The sequence below is a fragment of the Pseudoliparis swirei genome, chromosome 12, assembly GCF_029220125.1.
Source record: "Pseudoliparis swirei isolate HS2019 ecotype Mariana Trench chromosome 12, NWPU_hadal_v1, whole genome shotgun sequence".
Classification (NCBI taxonomy): Eukaryota; Metazoa; Chordata; class Actinopteri; order Perciformes; family Liparidae; genus Pseudoliparis; species Pseudoliparis swirei.
The window spans coordinates 6,321,004-6,342,876 of record NC_079399.1 but is presented as its reverse complement, the minus strand read 5'-3'; the positions used below and the strand labels follow the sequence as shown (position 1 = coordinate 6,342,876).

The window sequence follows — 21,873 nt, the reverse complement described above, 5'->3', positions numbered from 1 at the left end:
CGCAACTACACCAGCGACATACCGTCGTACTCGACCGTCTGCATCCGGGTCAGCCAGCAGTAATGGCGACCACCATGGAGGCAACAGCCGGCATGAGCAATATGCTGCAGTTCATGAAACTTATCGGGCAGCTCAAAGTAAGACGTCTGTCCAAACTTCGGCCACTTTTATGTCGATCTGGTCTCTGGACATTAATGAAGAATAAATCATCTCAAGGGTATCGACGCTCAATCTGGAGCTCTTAAATAGTTGTGCTGCAGCTCCTGGTGTCAATGCAGAATCTTATCTGTCCTTTTGTCAAACCCACAAAAAAAGAGAAAAAATTCACCTTCCAGGACCTGCAGCTATAACATTTTGGGTTAAATATGTCTTCAATTATACAATGTGAAGCCAAAGAACATTTATTGTGAAGTCAGCACATACACAAACTTTCCCTTTTCTGTGCCTCTGACTAACTGTGTTGTTGTTGTTTTTGTCATTGTTGTTGTTGTTGTCACCTACAGAGGGTCCCACGGACTGGATGGGTGTACAGGAACGTAAAGAAACCAGAGAGTGTATCAGACCACATGTACCGCATGGCCATGATGTCTCTGACCATCACAGACCCCACAGTGGACAAGAACCGGTACGTCATCTAAAGAGTCGGCATCATATCTCCATGTCGCCCTTGTGGCGTAATCCTAATATGTTCAAATATGTAACTTCTATCATGCTCATACTTTTTTTTATGTATTATTCTCACTATCTTTAGATGCATAAAGCTGGCTCTGGTTCATGACATGGCAGAGTGCATTGTGGGAGATATCGCTCCACCGGACAACATCAGTAAAGCTGAGAAACACAGGCGCGAAGAGGCGAGTCTCTCACGTCACTGTACATAACTTTGAAGAAAACAATGATGGTTTATATTAAATGAAGCCATCGCTGTTTTTTTCTCTTTTTCTAATTTCTCCACCTCTCAGGAGGCGATGAGACATCTGGCATCTCTTCTGCCGCAGGGACTCCAACAAGAGATTTATGGGATGTGGGAGGTACGCCTCTTGTGTCTGTAGCTCACAAATGACAATGTAAACATATCTAACAGGAGGCTGTCATGTCTTTTTATTTATATGTATACCAGAATGTTGTTTGTGGCAAAACACATTTGTTTTTTCTGTGTAGGAATATGAAACTCAGAGCAGTCCGGAGGCCCGGCTGGTGAAACAGTTTGACCTCCTGGAGATGATCCTGCAAGCTCACGAGTACGAGGAGCTGGAGGGAACGCCGGGAAGACTGCAGGAGTTCTTTGACTCCACCAACGGCAAGTCTCTCTCTCTTCTTCCCTGGAACTCACGTCTGGGCTCAGGGGATTTCTTTTCTCTGTGCCATTTATTCAATGTTTATATATATATATATATTATATATGTATATATATATTTTGATGTATATATGTATATACACACACATATATATATACACACATATATATTTTGTCTATATATATATATATATACATACATATATATATATTATTTTATTTATATATATATACATATATATATATATAAAACTACTTTTGACCTGATATGCAGACTATTTAATGAATTGAATTCTCCCTCAGGCCGGTTCCACCACCCAGAGGTGCTGCAGCTCCTCAGCTCTCTGAATGAAGAGAGAGGACGTCAGGCGACTGAAGCGGATGAAGCGAAGAAATCGGGGAACTCGGACGCGTCTCCACAGCCACGCACGGCGCCGCACTCCTCTTGACCACGCCGACACCTCCGTAGTGAGGAGGCTGTGACGTGACCCCGTGTGTACGGGGATGCACACACACGTTTCGGGACGGGTGGAGCACTGTTCCGCATGTCATCTTTAGGCATTTTCTACGGAGCAACCGAGGACGGCGATGGATATCCTCCATGCGCGTGCAGCCGTTTCGGCTCTTTTCTTTCATCCATATTCTCGTGGAAACTACCGCATCAGGATATAATAAACACAATCTGACGATGACTCCCACTGAGAAAACTATCGGATTAGATACAAATGCAACAACCCGTCAAAATGTCATGTAATTATCTTAAAAATGGGTTGATCATGTATAAATTCCCAGATGTAATGAAGAGGGAAACTCCAATATTTCTTGACATCAACAGGTTTTATTGTTTTATGTTTCCAGTTCATTGACAAATACATGTTTTATTACATCTTGACATGTTATATATGTATCAGATATTACATGACAGTTATTTTCAAAAGAAATTGAAAAATGATCCTAAAACATCATTTCCGATATGTTAGTAACAGCAGACTCAATAATTCAGTGTTCCTGACGATTGAGTGGTCTCATCTTATTTGTTAATTTGTCAGTATATTGTTATTCCATTTATTATTGTTTTTAAATTTTTTAAACAGGTTCAGTCAAAGTTGTCAGTGTTTATTGTAAAAATCAGTCATCTGTGATATTGGTTAAATTATACTTAATTGTGATCCATCAGTCATGAATAATGGTGTCATTAATTTAATTAATACAGATTCATGTGTTACGTCTTTGGGTTTTAGCATTTTAGTAGAAATATTTGTAAAAAAGTTCAATAAACTGGAATTTAGTTCAGTTTGATTTCAAACTAACACAACAGACCAAAGTCAAATATATATATATATATATGACAACATGCAGGACCTCATTAATCTGGTAGATCACCTTTGCTTACTGCACGAGATCTTTCAGTGCTTGAACATGATTTGTATTAAAACATTTATTAAAACATCGTATCTTCTTAAACCACTGCAAAGAAAAGACAATCTCATAACACATGAAAGACAAAAACACAAAACAGTCCATATATTGAAAATAGAATAATTAAACGTAGTTTGACTTTTTTTGTCTCGTGGCACCGACCGTAACATAAGCAGTAAAAAGTGACGTCGTCTTTCAGCATCGATGTCATATTAATATTTGACTTTATAAGTTACATCACCAAAAGGCATCATACAAAACTTGTTCAGGGTTAAAATGTTTTATACCTGCGTGTGACTTCAGCTCTAATGAGCTGCAGCAGCCCAACACGAAGTTAAACACATAAATATCCTGCAGATGTTTGGAGAACACGGTGTTAATTGTTTTTATTTCCAGCATTAGACTCAATTAATTGTCCAAAGTGATTATTCCCGGGCCGAACACGAGTCAACGGGTGTAAAAACAAAGAAGTCGTCTGATTGGCTCCGAGGCGCCGGAACAAAAATCTGAGTGTAAAATAATTTATATACGTTTACATATACACTACCGTTCAAAAGTTTGGGGTCACTTAGAAATGTCTTTATTTTTCAACGAAAAGCACTGTTTTTTCAATAAAGATAACATTAATCAAAAATACACACTATACATTGTTAATGTGGTAAATGACTATTCTAGGTGGAAACGTCTGGTTTCTAATGAAATATCTCCATAGGTGTATAGAGGCCCATTTCCATCAACGATCACTCCAGTGTTCTAATGGTACATTGTGTTTGCTGATCGCCTTAGAAGACTAATATCTGATTAGAAAACCCTTGTGCAATTATGTTAGCACAGCTGAAAACAGTTATGCTGGTGATATAAGCTATACAACTGGCCTTCCTTTGAGCTTGAAGTTTGAAGAACAAAATTAATACTTCAAATATTAATCATTATTTCTAACCTCGTCAATGTCTTGACTATATTTTATATTCAATTCATTTGATAAATAAAAGTGAGTTTTCATGGAAGACACAAAATTGTCTGGATGACCCCAAACTTTTGAACGGTAGTGTACACCCGTCACTTCTGGGTTAATCACATCTGTATGGGATATATGTATATCGTTTTTAATGCGTTAGTACAAAGTACAAGGTAGTTGAACATGTGACAGTTTATTTCTTTACAAACACTTACTGGATTTCTAATAATAACCTACAAACGTAGTTATTGGTATGAAGTTAAGTCGGCTTCTGCACGAACATGGATGTTCAGTCAAACTTCCACAGAAAATGAAGGAATCGATAATTATTTCGAGCTTTAATTTGACAGTTGTAGTTGTGTTACCCCCACGTGAGGAGAGTGTGACTCCTTTACAGGGTTTATTACACCTGCCTCCTGAAGCTGACCTGGAATCAGCTCTTTACTCATAAAGTGAGTTTAGTTACATGTGTAATGATCAGAGAGGCTCATTATCTTTATTAGTGTGTGTTTCTGACCGCAGCCGTCTCAAAGCAAGCGTAGACAGCGTCCACTTTGGAATATTTAGGTCACATTTTTGGTCCAAACAAGAAATGGCGTACGTTTTCGATATCAATTTAAGCACTTAGGGTCACAGGGAATCGCACCGACGTGTGAAGAGATAATCGGGAACATGAGATTGTTTCTCATAAGCGTCAAAAAATCGTTAACGATAAAACTAAAAGGTGTCTGTAACATTTCAGTCAGAGCATTCAGTACATGATGTGACATGAGGTCCTGGTTCGAGTCCCGCCTCTCTCTCCGCATGTGTGTGTGTGTGCAGCTCTAACACGGCCTCTCGGAGCCGCCCGTCACGTTGTTGGTGGGCGTGTCCTGAGTGCTGGCGTGAGCCGCGGAGGAGAGGACTTCTTCAAAGCTGCCTCCTGCTTCCGCCCCGCCAACCTTCGTCTGAGGGGAAGAAAAAAAATAAACGTGCATCGACATGAAACGGTGGCGGCGTCAGAGAGGAGCTGTGTTCTCCCTCTTTGGCTCAGAGGAGGAGGAGGAGGAGGGGGGGGGGCATTCACAAAGACGTCCACTGTGCCCATAAGAGGAGATGAGGAGGTGGGGGGGGGGCTTCATTTGAACCTCGACGCGGAAATGCAAAACCGCCAGGAACCAATTCACACAGCTTTTGTTTTGACGTCGCGCTCCGCAGCGTTCGAGAGGATTTCATGAACTGCAGACGTGATCGGTTTAAGATACGTTCCGATTGGCTTTAATGAGATCATTCATGAAGCAGATGGTGGTCTTCAGACGAGAGACGGAGGAAGAGAGACGGCATCGGGATCAGCGTGCATATAAATAAACCACGAGTGTAAGATGGCAATTACACCCAGATTACAGTGTTCAGTCCTCTGGTTCACTGGCGTGGGGTGACCACTTCCTCCTCCTCCTCCTCCTCCTCCTCTTCCTCCTCCTCCTCCTCTTCAGTTTACATGCTTTTAATTAGGGACTGACAATATCTCGGTCGAGTAAATAGTCGTGAAACCAGCGTAAAATACACAACATCTTTTTTTTTTCTGCCTTGAAAGAAGTGAGAGACCATTTAGAAGCCAACATGTTGTGTTTTTTTCGGTCCACCGTTATTAATTATGTTTATTTAACGCCTTCCCGAACTCATAAACGGCGTTTACCTTGATGGTGGACACCGTAGTCTCGACTTTTTCCTCAAAAGACTTGAAGCTGGGAGAGTTTCTGCAAAGAAAAGAAAGACAGACATTCTACCCAATCCTCAGTAAAACGTCCTGCTAAGAATAATATACAAACACGATAGTTCATAACCCGTTTTTTCGGGCAAGTATTTACCTTAAAAAAAAAAAAAATTCTAATTCACTGGTGAGAGAATGAGACGGACGCTTGGTCACAGTGACCTCTGATATACACACACACACCTCCCGACACACTGAAGCCGCCCGGTGCCAGGTGTTTGGACAAGGCCTCATGAAGAATACAAAGATAAGGCAAAAAAAAGAGAGAAAAAGATAGAAAGACGCTCCCACAGTGGAGTGGTTACCTCATGGTGGGCATGCTCAGAGAGTGTCTGAGAGAGTAGCTGTCCCCAGAGAGCGTGGTGAGAGAGGAGTTAACGGTTAGCACAAGTTTATACACACACACACACACACACACACACACACACACACACACACACACACACACACACACACACACACACACACACACACACACACACACACACACACAAGTTTATACACACACACACACACACACACAGTCAGCAGCAGAACACAGTTTGCATGTGTTGCTCCTTTGACAGTCGCAGGGCCAATTAGAGGATGAAACGGAGAGATCAATATACTGGTGGAGAAATGGAAGCGCTGCTCTGCCTTCGACTCAGACAAAAGGATATTACATCTATGGAATGATTTCATGAATAGCTTCTACTCCATAATAATTTGAACATGGCTCAAAGGAAGACCTAAAACAAAGGGCTGGTGTTACATCACTGGCTTAGTTATTGTTCGTATGATTCTCGGAGTATCGGAGACCAAAGGCGATGAATTGGACCGGATTCTGACCGCATCGCCAGGTCAGCGAGTTGAGAGTGAGGTACGACTAATGTGACACAATGGCCCGTGTGATTCTTACCCGATAGAGTTGGACCTTTGGAAGCATGAGGGGGGAAGATGGAAAACATGTATTTTACTACACACTTTGACAGGCCTTCCATACGTCACACTCTTTCCCTTTGGGCAGTTTGTGTTATTATTACAAACAATGCAAGCGACAGCATTCATGTGAGGAACTAGAGTGTGCAACACTAGACTTATCTCACAATGTTCTATTAAAACATTGTAAACTAGGACGGGCACTCGGTAGAGCGCATACCTTCGCCGCAGCCACATTTTGGCATTAGTTGCATGCCAATTGGATAAAAATTGACCGCGCTATGGTAAAAATAAGATATTGACCTTTTCATGACCTTGACCTTGACCTTTGATGCGATCGATCACAAAATCTAATCAAATGGTCCCCGGATAATAACCAATCATCCCACCAAATTTCATGCGATTCGGTTTAATACTTTTTGACTTATGCGAGTAACACGCATACAAATAAATAAATACACGGCGATCAAAACATAACCTTATGCATTTTCAATGCGAAGGTAACAAACACAAAAGCACAGCAATCTGAATCCACACTCACACTTAACTGTTGCTCCTCCCTTTTTTTGACCGATTCAATTTCACCCCCTGTCGCTTCGCCCTGGTCAATGACGATTTTCAATTTTTCCCACCTCCTGTTACCTTTATATTTATATTATTTTTTACTTTTTGAGGTCATGACCCCAGCTATTAAAATCTCCAGAAAAGAATTAATTATAATATTATTTTTCCAAGTTTAGTAAGGGTGAGGTACTTGTGTTTGTTTTGTCTCGAAAGAACACACGATTTAAACATTGAATCGGGTCAAATTGACCCGAAGGCGACAGGAGGGTTAAAAGGAAAACCTCAATCGAGTGACGATTATAAAACGTGTTGTGCGTAAACTAAATATCTGTGTGATCACGCAGACACACAGGGGGCGGAAGAATAAAGAGTCAGAGTTTAAAGATAAACTACGGGGGCTCAGAAACACAATCGGATATTTTTTAACTGCACAACAATAACAGACAGGTGGACGCATGGATAGAAAAACATGATATCATGTCTCCCTTGAGAATTCAAGGAGGAAAAAAAACTATACAACAAAATGACTTGCAAGAGCATGCATCAAACACACACACACTGCAAAAAATACAAACACACAAACCAAAAGTGTCACACACCAGGAGGGACAGGGACATACCTCCGAGGGAACAGTAACTCTAGACCAACCACGCTGGAATAATCAAAGATAAAGCATCGTTTCCTTTCTGCACTTCATACTCCAAACGCATGACAAACATAAATAACGCCAAAGTTTCCCGACTTTCTTTGAGCTTCATAGTCCAACCGGTCTCACGGGACTCTGGACAGACATCAAGTCCCACAGGGCTCATACACGGTGCTGTGTTTATTACATACAGAACTAGAATGGGCACTCGGTAGAGCGCATACCTTCGCATATCACAAGATTGGGCATTGAATTATGAACATTTTGGCATTAGTTGCATGCCAATTGGACAAAAATTTATCGTGCTATGGTAAAAAAAAGATGTTGACCTTTCCATGACCTTGACCTTTGACCCGATTGATCCCAAAATCTAATCAAATGGTCCCCGGATAATAACCAATCATCCCACCAAATTTCATGCGATTCGGTTCAATACTTTTTGAGTTCTGCGAATAACACGCATACAAATAAATAAATAAATGGCGATCAAAACATAACCTTCCGCATTTTCAATGCGAAGGTAACTAGAACGGGCCCTCGGTAGAGCGCATACCTTCGCATATCACAAGATTGGGCATTGACATTTTGGTCTTAGTTGCATGCCAATTGGATAAAAATTGACCGTGCTATGGTAAAAATAAGATTTTGACCTTTCCATGACCTTGACCTTTGACCCGATTGGTCCCAAAATCTAATCAAATGGTCCCAGATAATAAAAAATCATCCCACCAAATTTCATGCGATTCAAGAAGATGTTGACCTTTACATGACCTTGACCTTTGACCCGATCGATCCCAAAATCTAATCAAATGGTCCCCGGATAATAACCAATCATCCCACCAAATTTCATGCGATTCCGTTTAAAACTTTTTTTGTTATGCGAGTAACACGCATACAAATAAATAAATAACAAAGCGACAGGAGGACGGACGTTGCCTCTGGCCCTTCACCTCCCACAGAAAGCACCTTAAAGTGGCCTTACATAATCTCAATTCCCTCCCCGAGCAAAGAGTCAACACTGACCGACGGGGATGGACAGCACACATGGATGATGGACACAGATAATGTCCGGCGGCTGATGAATGTGAGACGTCGCCGTGTACCTCATGTCCCCGAACCTCCGGGTGATGGCGCTGCCCAGAGTGCTGAAGGCCGCTGACGTCTTCAGCCCCGCTGTGGACAGCGTCTCCGATGTCTTCTTATAGCTGAGAGGAGAAGAAAATTGATTCAAATAGGTTATTATTATGATCCCCTTTGCACTGAGACACACACACACACACACACACACACACTCATATAATAAATAAGTATTAGATGAGGCCCCACGATTCAATATCATCACAAAAGTCGAGAAGCGATATTCTCCCGACGCTTCGATACTTAAGTTCCGATTTAATAAAAATCACGATACTTTAATTACAAATCCATATTATTACGATACTTTAGGTCACGATATGATACCGCCAGGATGAATCTCGTCGTATCGTGACGTTAAACAGTTTGCGATACAATACAACGCCATTTATGACCTTTTTCCCCCCAACAACTAATAAAGCAGTTTTTGAACGTTGGTTTGATTTAATAAGATAAAGATGGCCCTCTGTCCATCTCACATCAGCATCGATGATTTTAATGGAAGCGTGATGGTTTAGGCGGCTATTTTGTTTCATATCTGCATTACAGACTGCAACTTCCACTCAAGTCGCGTCGCCCAGCACCGACGATCTGACCCCGCGGTGGCCACACTGGTTCATTATAGATGAGCCGGGCGACTGAGTGTAAAGTGATCTTCAGGTTGAAGTGTAACCGGATAAGAAGAGACGCCTCTGGAGAATATCCTCTTGCTCTCCGTCTCCCGGCGTCTGGACGAGAGCCGATGGCCGTCGGCGTCACGACGACTTTTGGTTATTTCTCTGCACACTAAAAAAAAAAAAAAAGTCCTGTCCTGATTCTGTGGAACATTACAGACGGTTTTCTCATTGACATGCGTTAGCCGTCATGCGGTGAGCGCTAACCAGCAGCAGATGTTTTTAAATCGGGTTTCTGTCCCCGTGAACGCAGCAAAGATCGCAATCGGTCACGTCGTGCAGATCAGAGCCGAGGATTACGTCTTCATAATCGAGTTTCTGAGATCTGTGTGTAGCAGGCTGACCAGACGTCCTCTTTTCCCCCGGGTGTGTCCTCTTTTTGAGACCTAAAAAATGCGTCCGGCAGGGATTCCAAAAACGTCCGGGATTTTGCTTCGTCGGATATTTGTGTTTCTCTGGGTCTTTCACAAACTAGTTATTACCCCTTACAAGTTTTGGAAATGGTATCTCCCTCACGTTCCACCTTCTTGCGCGAACTCTGACAGTATAGAGAGCAGTCATTGGTCGACCGATCTTTGTGTTGCCAGATACACAAAAATTATCCTCCTTTTAGGCATGTATATCACAAAACAGGCAGAACAAGAGAGATGTTTAATCCTCCTGTTACCTTTAGGGTCAATTTGACCCCATTCAATGTTCAATGTCGGTGTTCTTTCGGGTCAATTTGACCCCAGGCTGTTTTTCACTGTGTCAAACATATAAGAAATATCAACTTATTTATATATTTAAAGGGCTATTTAGGTAATCAACAAACAAACATAAAGTACCTCACACTTAAACTTGGGAAACAATATTAATTCTAATAATTTTCTGGAGGTTTTAATTGCTGGGGTCAAATTGACCCCGAGGGTAAAATATGTTAGTAAATATAAAGGTAACAGGAGGGTTCGGTCGAGCGCCGCGGGAACGAACTCGCTCTCGATCTCCCGTCTCGGCGAAAACGAAACCGCACGTGCACTCACGCCGTGGAGGTCTGCACGTCGTGCCAGCCTCGGCTGAAGTTGTTCCTGAGCTCGTTCAGCGAAGTCACGCCCAGCTTCTGTTTGAGCTCGGCGTGCTGCTTCTCTTTGGAGGTCAGCACCTGCCTCAACGTGCTGATCTCCTCCTCCAGCTGGACGCACACAGAAAGAAAGAAAAAAACTGGATAATTAACAGTTTTCATAAATGGTTTATTTATTAAAATCTCTCTGCACGTGTGGACATACTTTATCCAACTCCTGTTGGATCTCCTCTCTCTCCTCCTCCGTCAAGCTGGAGTTTAAGTGGACTTCTGACGCCATGTCCTCATCAGCCTCCCTCAGTGGCTCAGAGTCCAGAAAACCTAATTGAAATACACACAGGGAAAAGTGAATTCATTAAAACCTCTTCATTACCTGTAAAACAGTGAAGGAGATTCTCAAACAGAAGATTCAAATAAATAAATCTGCATCTGCTCCTGGAATTAAAAGCATCGGTTGTTGTCCCGAGAGATGAATCGATGGTTAATTGCAGTGAAAAAAAGAATCTGCAACATGGATTAAATAAAATTGTGAAAGATCTTCTGGGGAATTCTGCAGGAAATGCTTCTGACCTTTACCGTTTGTTTCTCCTACTTAAGATCTACTTTTACTCAAATATATCTGCCCTGTCTGTCCAGTTTTGTTGTTTTGACTGCGTGATGTCAGACATATGCGTCTGTCTGCATGTCTGACAGTTATGCAATCTGTGGTGGCAGACTGGAGAGTTTTAATCTGGATTAACAGAGATGGATTATCTTGACACACACACACACACACAACAAGATGCTTTGGGGACAGATTCACTTTAAAAGTTTCAATATAGTATTTTAGTGGAACATATTGTTTTACTTTGGCAACTATTTCCAAAGAAATGACAGTTTATTAATATGAACTATATTTTAAAAAGGGCATCCCCCTGTTTCACAGTCATTAGAAGATACTCGGTCCTCCTGCCTTGCACAGAAACACTTGATCGTTTTCACGCTGTATACTTCTGGAAACAGCCACTAACTCGTTAGACGCTTTATCCAGAACTAAACCACTCCATGCACTTCAAAGAAAAAAACCTCAAACATTTATTTATTTCATGAATGAAACTGTGTGTTCATGCAGAGCAAATAAGCTGTTTTTCTGAATCTCACGATGCAGCAGAAATACACTGAGCCCATCAACATGAGTTTCAGAATATATATATATATATATTAGTGCTGTGAAAAATAACGCGTTAACTCAGTTAATTCAATTACAGGTTTAACTAGTTTTTTTTATATAACGCATTTAACGCATGCGCAGAATGAGCTTCCAATCTGTCTGTTGTTCGTCGTCGGGATGAAAAAAAAGTAACTTGCAAAATGAGCTTCCAATACACCACTTCAATCTGAACTCTGTCCGCTCTCATGCAGACGGTCTGTTCATCGGTAATGATCCTTCCGCAGGTTCACCTCCGGAAACCTTGTTACGACTTTTACTTCCTGTAGATCAGGGTCTCAACACGTCGATCGCGACCTGCCAGTCGAGTGTTGGTAGATCGCATGACATTAAAAAGATTGGCCCGCCCCCTGACATGTTCTCTATAGCACGTCTTTGTTCTTTTATTAAACTAAACGTCTGTTGTTGATCGTATCTCCACAGCAGCATGTCATTTCTGTCTCTTCGCGTTGCGTTAACACTTATCGATCTCCGTCTCGCACGCCACAGAGCTCCGTGCGCGCGCATCGGGACCGAGCAAAAAAAAAGTCACTTGTCAATCTGTCCACCTTTAGATTGTATCATGGTGGAGTTAATGGTTGACAAACAAGAGAAAAATGTTCTGTTTAACCCTCCTGTTACCTTTACATTTACGAACATATTTTACCCTCAGGGTCAATTTGACCCCAGCAATTAAAACCTCCAGAAAATTATTAGAATTAATATTGCTTCCCAAGTTTAAGTGTGAGGTACTTTATGTTTGTTTGTTGACTACCTAAATAGCCCTTTAAATAAATAAAAAAGTTGATATTTACCTTCGCATTGAAAATGCCGGAAGGTTATGTTTTGATCGCCGTGTATTTATTTATTTATTTATTTGTATGCGTGTTATTCGCAAAACTCAAAAAGTATTGAACCGAATCGCATGCAATTTGGTGGGATGATTGTTTATTATCCGGGGACCAGTTGATTAGATTTTGGGATCGATCGGGTCAAAGGTCAAGGTCAAAGGTCATGAACAGGTCAAAATCTTTCGCAGAACTCAAAAAGTATTGAACCGAATCGCATGAAATTTGGTGGGATGATTGTTTATTATCCGGGGACCAGTTGATTAGATTTTGGGATCGATCGGGTCAAAGGTCAAGGTCAAAGGTCATGAACAGGTCAAATCTTCTTGAATCACATGGAATTTGGTGGGATGATTGGTTATTATCCGGGGACCATTTGATTAGATTTTGGGATCAATCGGGTCAAAGGTCAAGGTCATGGAAAGGTCAACATCTTTTTTTTATACCATAGCACGATACATTTTTGTCCAATTGGCATGCAACTAATGCCAAAATGTTCATAATTCAATGCCCAATCTTGTGATATGCGAAGGTATGCGCTCTACCGAGTGCCCGTTCTAGTTATTATATGTTTGACACAGTGAAAAACAGCCTGGGGTCAAATTGACCCCAAAGAACACCGACATTAAACATTGAATGGGGTCAAATTGACCCGAAAGGTAACAGGAGGGTTAAACATTCTGTTTAGGATGAAGATGTATTAATGTTCCATATGGAAGAAAACTGCTAAATAACTGCTGAGTTGCAGCACCATTGTATAGAAGAATGTATAAATGTATATATCCGTCTTTTGTCATAAATCTCTATGTTCTCACAAAATATACCGAGAATATCGGTAATATGTGATTAATCATGATTAATCCACAAAAACCTGTGATTAATCCGATTAAAAATTTTAATCGTTTCACAGCCCTAATATATATATATATACACTACCGTTCAAAAGTTTGGGGTCACTTAGAAATGTCTTTATTTCTCAAAGAAAAGCACTGTTTTTTCAATAAAGATAACATTAATCAAAAACACACACTATACATTGTTAATGTGGTAAATGACTATTCTAGGTGGAAACGTTTGGTTTCTAATGAAATATCTCCATAGGTGTATAGAGGCCCATTTCCATCAACTATCACTCGTGTTCTAATGGTACATTGTGTTTGCTAATCGCCTTAGAAGACTAATGTCTGATTAGAAAACCCTTGTGCAATTATGTTAGCACAGCTGAAAACAGTTATGCTGGTGATATAAGCTATACAACTGGCCTTCCTTTGAGCTTGAAGTTTGAAGAACAAAATTAATACTTCAAATATTAATCATTATTTCTAACCTTGTCAATGTCTTGACTATATTTTCTATTAAATTTTCAATTCATTTGATAAATAAAAGTGAGTTTTCATGGAAGACACGAAATTGGCTGGATGACCCCAAACTTTTGAACGGTTGTGTATATATATATAAATATATATATATTTTTTATTTGTATTATTTTCTTTTTTTAAAATTGTTATTATTATTATTATTATTTTTGTACCCCTCATAAGTTGCAAAGTTCTGCACACCGTCCTGGTGCTGTCCCACACAGCACCAGGACGGCGTCCAGCAGCCGGACGATGATGTCATATTACACACACACACACGCATGCAAATATCTCGATGCAAACACATGTTTGAAACAAAATGAAAATACAGGCAGGTATTTATCTCACTTATGTTTTGCATGTAAACGGTATCTAGATAACGCGTGGTCCTCCAGAAGGGGGATAATGACCGTACCTGCTGTGAGGCGTCCTCCCTCTGGGCGGCATTGTGAGACACAGGGGAGGACAGTGGGAGGTTAGTGAAGACCGACACACGAGCTGTCAGTAGTTACAATAACACAACTCTGAGAGATGATGCAATACGTGGACAACGCTAAATGCAGCACACGTGTAAGTGTTGCACTACACACACACACACACACACACACACAGTTCAAGGCCTCTCTATAGTAAGTAGCTCTGTCTGCATACAGTACCACCACACAACAGTCGCAGGACAATCAGATGTGTATTCATGTCCACGAGAAGAGGGTAACATCGCGATGAAGAGCACCAATTTAAATTCTTCAGTGCAAGATCAGTATCAAATGGAGGCAGACAACGAGACGTGAACCGTTTCATTCAGTAGCTTGAAGATAAAACGCTAAAATGCACTTGAGGAATAGATGAAACGTGCTAAGAATGTTCAACAATAACCATCTTCACTTAAATTAGACTCTCGGGTTTTTCCGAGTTCAATTTGTTTGGAATATTGCTGAATGTAACATATCGGCAGTCAAGATAAGTTACAACAGTTTCTTTTTAGCCAATACTTGTCAAATTTTAGCTAACGGAGTTTTCCTCTAAAATGAGGCAGATTTTCATTTAGCTAACGCAGGTTTTCTTTTCGCTCTGGCAAGTTTATATCAGCTAACGCAGGTTTATGTTAGCTAACGCAGATTTATATTAGCTAACGCAGGTTTATGTTAGCTAACGCAGGTTTATGTCAGCTAACGCAGGTTTATGTTAGCTAACGCAGGTTTATGTTAGCTAACGCAGGTTTATGTTAGCTAACGCAGGTTTATGTTAGATAACGCAGGTTTATGTTAGATAACGCAGGTTTCATATAAGACACCAGTGGTTTTCTTACAGGCAACGCAGGTGTTTAGGTGACAGTGTAAACTAAACTAAAATTAAGGGGAAATCTAATTCTGCATAAATGTAAATGGGACACAAGCGCATTTTATCCAATACACTGTGTGTGTGTGTGTGTGTTTTTGGGAGTTTCTGTTAAGAAATGCGTGAGAGTGGAGTGTGTCACGAGGGAAACAAAGGCACAGTGTGTACGCTGCTTCTTCAACATCAATAGTTTGTGCCATGACCCTGAGAAATGTAATGTTGGTAAAGAAAGATCGTCCCTCTCGTCGGATACTCTGCTGTAGCCGATTGTCAGGAATGTGAGGAATGCTGGAACACGTTGATCCCAGTCGTGGTTCACTGCATGACGATTGTTAAAGCTCAGAGTGGATCAATGAGATGTTTCAGGTCTCGTCAGGGAGCATTTTAAAAAGGAACGTGAACTTTAAAGAAAGCGGATAAATGATCATCTTGTGCTTTTTGAACAACTAGATTAGATTTTCCTTTATTAATCCCCAAGGGGAAATTTGTCGTAACAGTAGCAGCACCAATAAACTAAACACACAAGTATAAAATAATGACAAATTAAATTAAATATTAAATATAGACAGTGTGCAAAATGCAAAGATAACTAGTCCTATTGTTTTGACTGAAGTTAACATCTACTGTCATTTAGATGGCAAACTCACTTTTCAACTTTAGTCGCTTGCTGATCATCTCTGAGATACAAGGAAAGGTAGATTCTGAGGTAATGAGATGTACACATTTTTGACCTAACACCAAAAATAAAGTCTCTTGCTTTCATTATTTAGGTTCTTATTTATTTAGTTCACCCTTTGAGTGTTCTGCATCTAGTTTGATTCAGGTCCAACACGGTCCATGTCAGTTTAAAGCCGGATCCACTCATTGCCAAGACCTAAATCCTGTAATTGGTTCGGCTGTGTAGGAAAAATTGAAAATACCTGCATATGCCAATAACCCCCCCCCCCCCCCCCGCAAATTAATAAGCAAAACCAAAGGACTTGACCTCAGAGGCCGCTACAGCTCCAGTTATAGTGAGAAGTTATTGTTCAACCGAAGTGAAAGCTGTTCTACGGGCTCTATTCTACCCCTCTTCACCTGTGCTGTCCAGTTGCATATCCCAAGAGGTGAACATGGCCCAGTCGTCAGAGCGGGACATTGACGTCCGAGCCCACTCGTCGCCTCCCGATGGTGACGTTTTACTCCCCTCTGTCAGTTTTCCCCCATTTGGGCCCACCGGAGCCGAGTCGTCGCCATGCGAGCGTCTCTTAACCGATTCCTCTTCAGAGGGGTAAAACGCGGCCGGATTCAAACCTGAAGGAAGTGACGAGTCGTCTTTCAATGACGTTTTACTGAATTGACAAAAAATATTTTTCAAAAACAGGAAGTTCTATCAGGTCAGTGAGTTTTTAAAAAGAGAAGTCCCAGCTCCTGGGAAAGTACTAAATTAAAATGTCTTTCCTGAGATTTGTACCTTCTGTTTTAAGTGTCAGTAAACATCTTTTTGTTATGTGGCGCTGAACATCTTATGTCACTAAACCTTTGCTTGTGTACACTAGCCCTCAAATTCAGGCAGTAAATCAAATGGACAAAGTTCGAGGTATGTGAATTGTTTTTTGTAAGTTGAGTATTTGCACATTTGAAGTAACTAAGACTAGTCCTCCCGTATTATTACCTTCTCATTGAAAATGCCGGAAGGTTATGTTTTGATCGCCGTGTATTTATTTATTTATTTGTATGCGTCTTATTCGCAAAACTCAAAAAGTATTGAACCGAATCGCATGAAATTTGGTGGGATGATTGTTTATTATCCGGGGACCAGTTGATGAGATTTTGGGATCGATCGGATCAAGAACTCAAAAGTATTGAACATGATTGTTTATTATCCTTGATCGCATGAAATTTGGTGGGATGATTGTTTATTATCCGGGGACCAGTTGATGAGATTTTGGGATCGATCGGGTCAAAGGTCATGAACAGGTCAAAATCTTTCGCAGAACTCAAAAAGTATTGAACCGAATCGCATGAAATTTGGTGGGATGATTGTTTATTATCCGGGGACCAGTTGATTAGATTTTGGGATCGATTATTCTTGAATCGCATGAAATTTGGTGGGATGATTGGTTATTATCCGGGGACCATTTGATTAGATTTTGGGATCAATCGGGTCAAAGGTCAAGGCCAAGGTCATGGAAAGGTCCAACTCTTTTTTTACCATAGCACGATACATTTTTGTCCAATTGGCATGCAACTAATGCCAAAATGTTCATAATTCAATGCCCAATCTTGTGATATGCGAAGGTATGCGCTCTACCGAGTGCCCGTTCTAGTTAGCTAATGTGTCAAAAGTGCATCTTAAAAGTTTTATTTCACTTTGTATTGTGCTCACAAGTTTGAAAGTACTAATAATTGTGTTGAAGCATTATTCCAGTGTAGTGGTAACGTTTCACTGCCCGGACTTTCAGACTTCAGGCTGTGAGGAGGGCCACACTTATATACTTTATTCATCAGTTTATGTAAACAAGCCAAGTTATGCACGTTCAGATGCATCACCTCCTGCATCCTACATGTGAAGTCATACTTAAATAGTCAAATGATGTGCCAATAAGAGATTTAGCAAAGATCCCAACGTCTCTCTCTTCGCTTCCATTTTGAAAACGTCTCCTCGGGCCCTGAAAATCTTTCACAATCTTATAGTTCTTTTTAAAAAAAATACACACTGATTAATAAGCAGTTCATGAAAAATAATTAGTTGCAGCCCTGGTGTAGAGAACGTCTCGTACGTAAAGTCACTTCTGAAGGTCAATTAAAGTTAGTGGAATGGCATTGCCTCCACTCTAAATTACTAATTGATTAATTAATTAAGACCACACTCACTCTCCTGACTATTAGCAGACAGATGAACACTGGATCGCACGAGCAGCAGCTTCACCCACCCTGGGATCCAGCGTGGATTTACCTTCATCATCATCATTTATTAAATCTTACCCTCCTCTCCCTCGTGTTTGGCCGAGTTAACCCATTCCTCACCGGGACCCACGCTGCCCCAGTCCACCACTGCGTCACTCAGAACACCAGAGTACAACTCTGCAGCAGAGCAAGGCAGCAGGGCGAGAGGAGACAAGAAAACTGGTTACACACACACACACACACTCGTCACCCCTCTTAAGGGAGTTGGTGTTTCTCCAGTGTCCATCCCGGCCCGTGATGCTACGAGCAGCTTATCCGAGTCAGCATTGGCAAAGGAACAGGAAGTTTTGAGCCCTTGTGCTCGGAGCTTATTGGAGTCGTTTGAACAGGATTTAACCGATTCTTGCCATTTAAAAACACGGAGCACATCTGTGCCCCACAGAGATAACAACGGCGTGTCTCTTGAAACAATTTAGCAAGAGTACACACACAAAAAGGTTATTGAGCAATACGAGTTCCGTGTTTGCTGACGAAATCTCAATGTGCGGCACGGCAGGAGGAACAGTGTCGTTCCACTGGATGATTTCCTTCTGGTTCAAACTTCTGCATTTAGCCCCCCCCCCCCCCCCCTTTAAGGGAGAACAAGGCCATAGATTCAGAGGGGAACATAAACATGAAAAGGTGGCATACAGTAGCATTCAAGTATCAAGTTTACGTGACATTCATTTGAGGAAATACCATCTTATATTCAGAGAACTTCCCTTCTTTGGGCAACATTTAGTGAAACACTTGTGACGATGAAGCAGCATTTTAGAGGATCGAAGTGTGTGAATATCACTCTGATAACATAGAACTTATTAGAACAGTATGATGTGTTTCCTAGGCACACTCTCCTTTCTCTGCCCCCCCTCCTTCCTTTGGTTTGGGGTGAAATACCTTCGGTCACAAGACTCCCATTTGGCCCGTCGGTCATGTGGCTTCGCTAAACCAGAAGCCTGGCGATGGTCATATGGCTGCAGAATCAATTGAAGCCAAAGCGGAGGCCGAGTTCCCTCCAATATGAGCAACAACACTATTGTACATACTCGGCGTTGGAAATACACGAGGGCAGAACTGACCCGAAAAATATATATTTGTGCCCCTGATATCACGAGGAGAGGGGCACAATAATGCCCCCATAATTTTAATAATTTAATAGTGTTTTGTTCGTTTTCTTTGTTGTGTGTGTCTTGTCTGTATTGCCTGTACGAGTTAGGTACACACACAAAAAAAATCAATTAATATAATTTTAAAGTATAAAAAACAAAGAAATAATTTGTAATAGTTGTATAACATTTTTTAATAATACATAACTACAAAGAAATAAGAATACAATTTAAAATGATTGTCTGATTTATGTTTTCTTTTTTTATCCAAGAAAACACTTTAAATCTGTAGACTACTGCTAATAGTCTCATTATTGCCATTTTTATGACAATTGCTCATATACTGAAAGCATAAATAAGTATATTTATTATTTTTCAGCACAGGTTAAATGTTATTTCACAAGTTTCAAAAGGTGCCCCCAATTTATTTTTAAATGCCCCTGGATTTCAGTCAGTGGGGGCAAAAACTGCCCCCTAAAAAATATGCAAAGTTCCTACCCTGTACATACGTATATTAACTATTTTCAGTCCATGATATAAAACACACTTATAGAATATCTAACCGTTGTTTTCAGGAGGCCATATTTCCATCATAAATGCATATCAAGGTAAGCTTGTTGCCCCGCTACGGCCGACAACTCTTCACACAAAGTCCTGCTGCCTCAGTTAGTCATGGCTACCCATTCACAGCAGGAATGCAAACAAATGCAATTCGCTACCTGCTCAAAACAAACACGACCTCTACCCCGGTCCACAGAGGTGGGAGTCGTTGCACAACTTGATTTCCTCGCCTCTCTATCTGTTTTGTTTTACTCAGTAAGTGAATGAAAGAGCGACTTGTCATAAGTTGAATGACCTTTACCAAACGGCTGTGAATGTAAATAAAGAGTTGTGGAAAATAAAATGGTTCAAGTGCAGTTAATTTGAAAAACTGTAACAGCCTAAATATTACTCTGTTAAAAGCCACTCGTGTGAGAACAACAACATGAAAAGGTTTACATGTCCTTCAAAGTCAGATAAGCCCCCAAAACATGGCCGGTACACTATAAACACCGCTCACATTGCTGAGTGTTGGTGCAATAACAGTTGAAGATGCAGGATGTGGATAATAACACACTTCTATTGATTTTTGGAGAAACATTTCTGATCCGGGAATATCTGAAGACCGAGCATTTTAATACGAGGTAGCCCCCGAGACGGGAAACAGTATCCAGCCACAGGACCCACCTCGTCTGGAGTTTCCATGATGCCTCAAGTAAACAGTAACACACACCTACAGCACTCTGGCCAACTGTGTGAGTGTGTGTGTGTGTGTGTGTGTGTGTGTATATATCTGTTTGTTTATATATAAATATAATGAAAAGGTATAATGATGTGCTTCTTGAACCAACTTTGCCTCAGAAGTGTCTCCAGAAGAGAGCAGCATGATGAGGGCACGTTAAGAACATTGCATTAAAGAAGAAATGAAAAAAATATGCCATGACAGTTTAACTATTCAACTATAATAATAATAATAATAATATATAATAAATTATAATTTTTAGTTCTTGACAATTCCAAGTATTTTTTTAAATTTATACTATATAGTTTCCCCCCACTGCTCCAACCTCAAAACAGTGACGTGTGCAGCTTCATTATCAGCTCGACCGCAAAACGACCAAATTACTCTGCGACTGCTTTTTCTCGTAGTTTTTTAACATTTATTTTCTCAGGTAAAATGAACAGTTGTGTTCCACATCGACTCACCTTGTTGTCTGGTCTCCATGAGCGGCAGCCGGGGGGGAAGAACTTCCCAAATAAACCTTCCTGAGACGAGACGAGACCGGGCAGCACGCGCAGCAGCGGCCGTTAGCGGCTCCGGGTCGCGGAGTGTTCCCTCGGGTTCCTCCGGGTGTCACGCGCTGGCCCAGTTTTAGAGGCGGAGCTTAGAACACGAGCCAATGGGCGCGTGCCTTCGAGAATTTGCATAATTTACCGACTGGACCTGTTGCTTGAAAGGAAAAATTGCCCTCGTCGGACACACCGGACACACCGATATTCAGGTTACTCGTAAAATACGTAATTAATACAAAAATGTGTTCTTCTGCGGTGGAGGAAGTATTCAGATCCTATTATTGGATGTACTTTCCACCAATGTTTACTTTAAACCCTCCAATACAATGTGTCTTTGTGTTAATCTACACGACTAATACTATTACTAATGAAGAGGTTCGCTAATAAAGGAATTCAATTGTTTTATAAACACCATTATTTATTCGCAATTTAACTCACAATGTATTTGTAATAGTAATCCTCAAAGTAATCTTGATGAACACTGTGGTTCATTCGGCCTCTTCTGACCATCCAGGCAGCCGCGGTGCACTTCTGACCCCTGCTGACACAAAGCTGAAGTCACAGCAGTGGTGGAGGGGGAGGAAGAGGAAGAGGAAGAAGACGTAGAAGGAGAAGAAGAAGAAGAAGAAGAAGGAATAGAAGAAGAATCAGACAAACCAAGTCGGACACAACATTTTGCCATTTGACCGTTTACTTTATTCTTCCTCAGATGAACACATTTGTGGCTATGTGAGCACTAATAATAATAATAATAAGTATATCAGCAGGCATGTTTTAACGGAGGCATCAGGTGGAAGAATCAAGTTATCAAGTCAAACACATTTCTTTGAAAACAAAGTGGCGAGTCGACACAAAG

At 40.9% G+C, this 21,873-nt stretch overlaps 2 protein-coding genes across 8 annotated transcripts; one reads left to right on the top strand and one right to left on the bottom strand.

Moving 5' to 3' along the window:
- Positions 1-62: 62 nt before the first annotated feature.
- Positions 63-2,402, top strand: hddc2 (HD domain containing 2). The gene is made up of 6 exons (XM_056428646.1): positions 63-137; positions 504-625; positions 752-854; positions 963-1,031; positions 1,162-1,300; positions 1,601-2,402. Exons 1-6 carry the CDS (start codon positions 63-65, stop codon positions 1,744-1,746), a joined length of 654 nt encoding a protein of 217 aa, XP_056284621.1. The 3' UTR covers positions 1,747-2,402.
- Positions 2,114-21,032, bottom strand: tpd52l1 (tpd52 like 1). 7 transcript variants are annotated; one of them, XM_056428637.1, is made up of 11 exons: positions 20,931-21,032; positions 18,118-18,216; positions 16,228-16,443; positions 14,228-14,248; positions 10,626-10,741; positions 10,383-10,531; positions 8,656-8,757; positions 6,323-6,337; positions 5,730-5,768; positions 5,350-5,410; positions 2,114-4,621 (listed from the first exon to the last, which is right to left on the bottom strand). In XM_056428637.1, exons 1-11 carry the CDS (start codon positions 20,947-20,949, stop codon positions 4,499-4,501), a joined length of 960 nt encoding a protein of 319 aa, XP_056284612.1. In that variant the 5' UTR covers positions 20,950-21,032; the 3' UTR covers positions 2,114-4,498. The 7 variants fall into 7 exon arrangements, with proteins under 7 accessions (XP_056284612.1, XP_056284616.1, XP_056284614.1 ...); XM_056428641.1 differs by lacking the exon at positions 16,228-16,443; XM_056428639.1 differs by lacking the exons at positions 18,118-18,216; positions 20,931-21,032 and adding an exon at positions 18,007-18,111.
- Between the last annotated feature and the right edge of the window lie 841 nt (positions 21,033-21,873).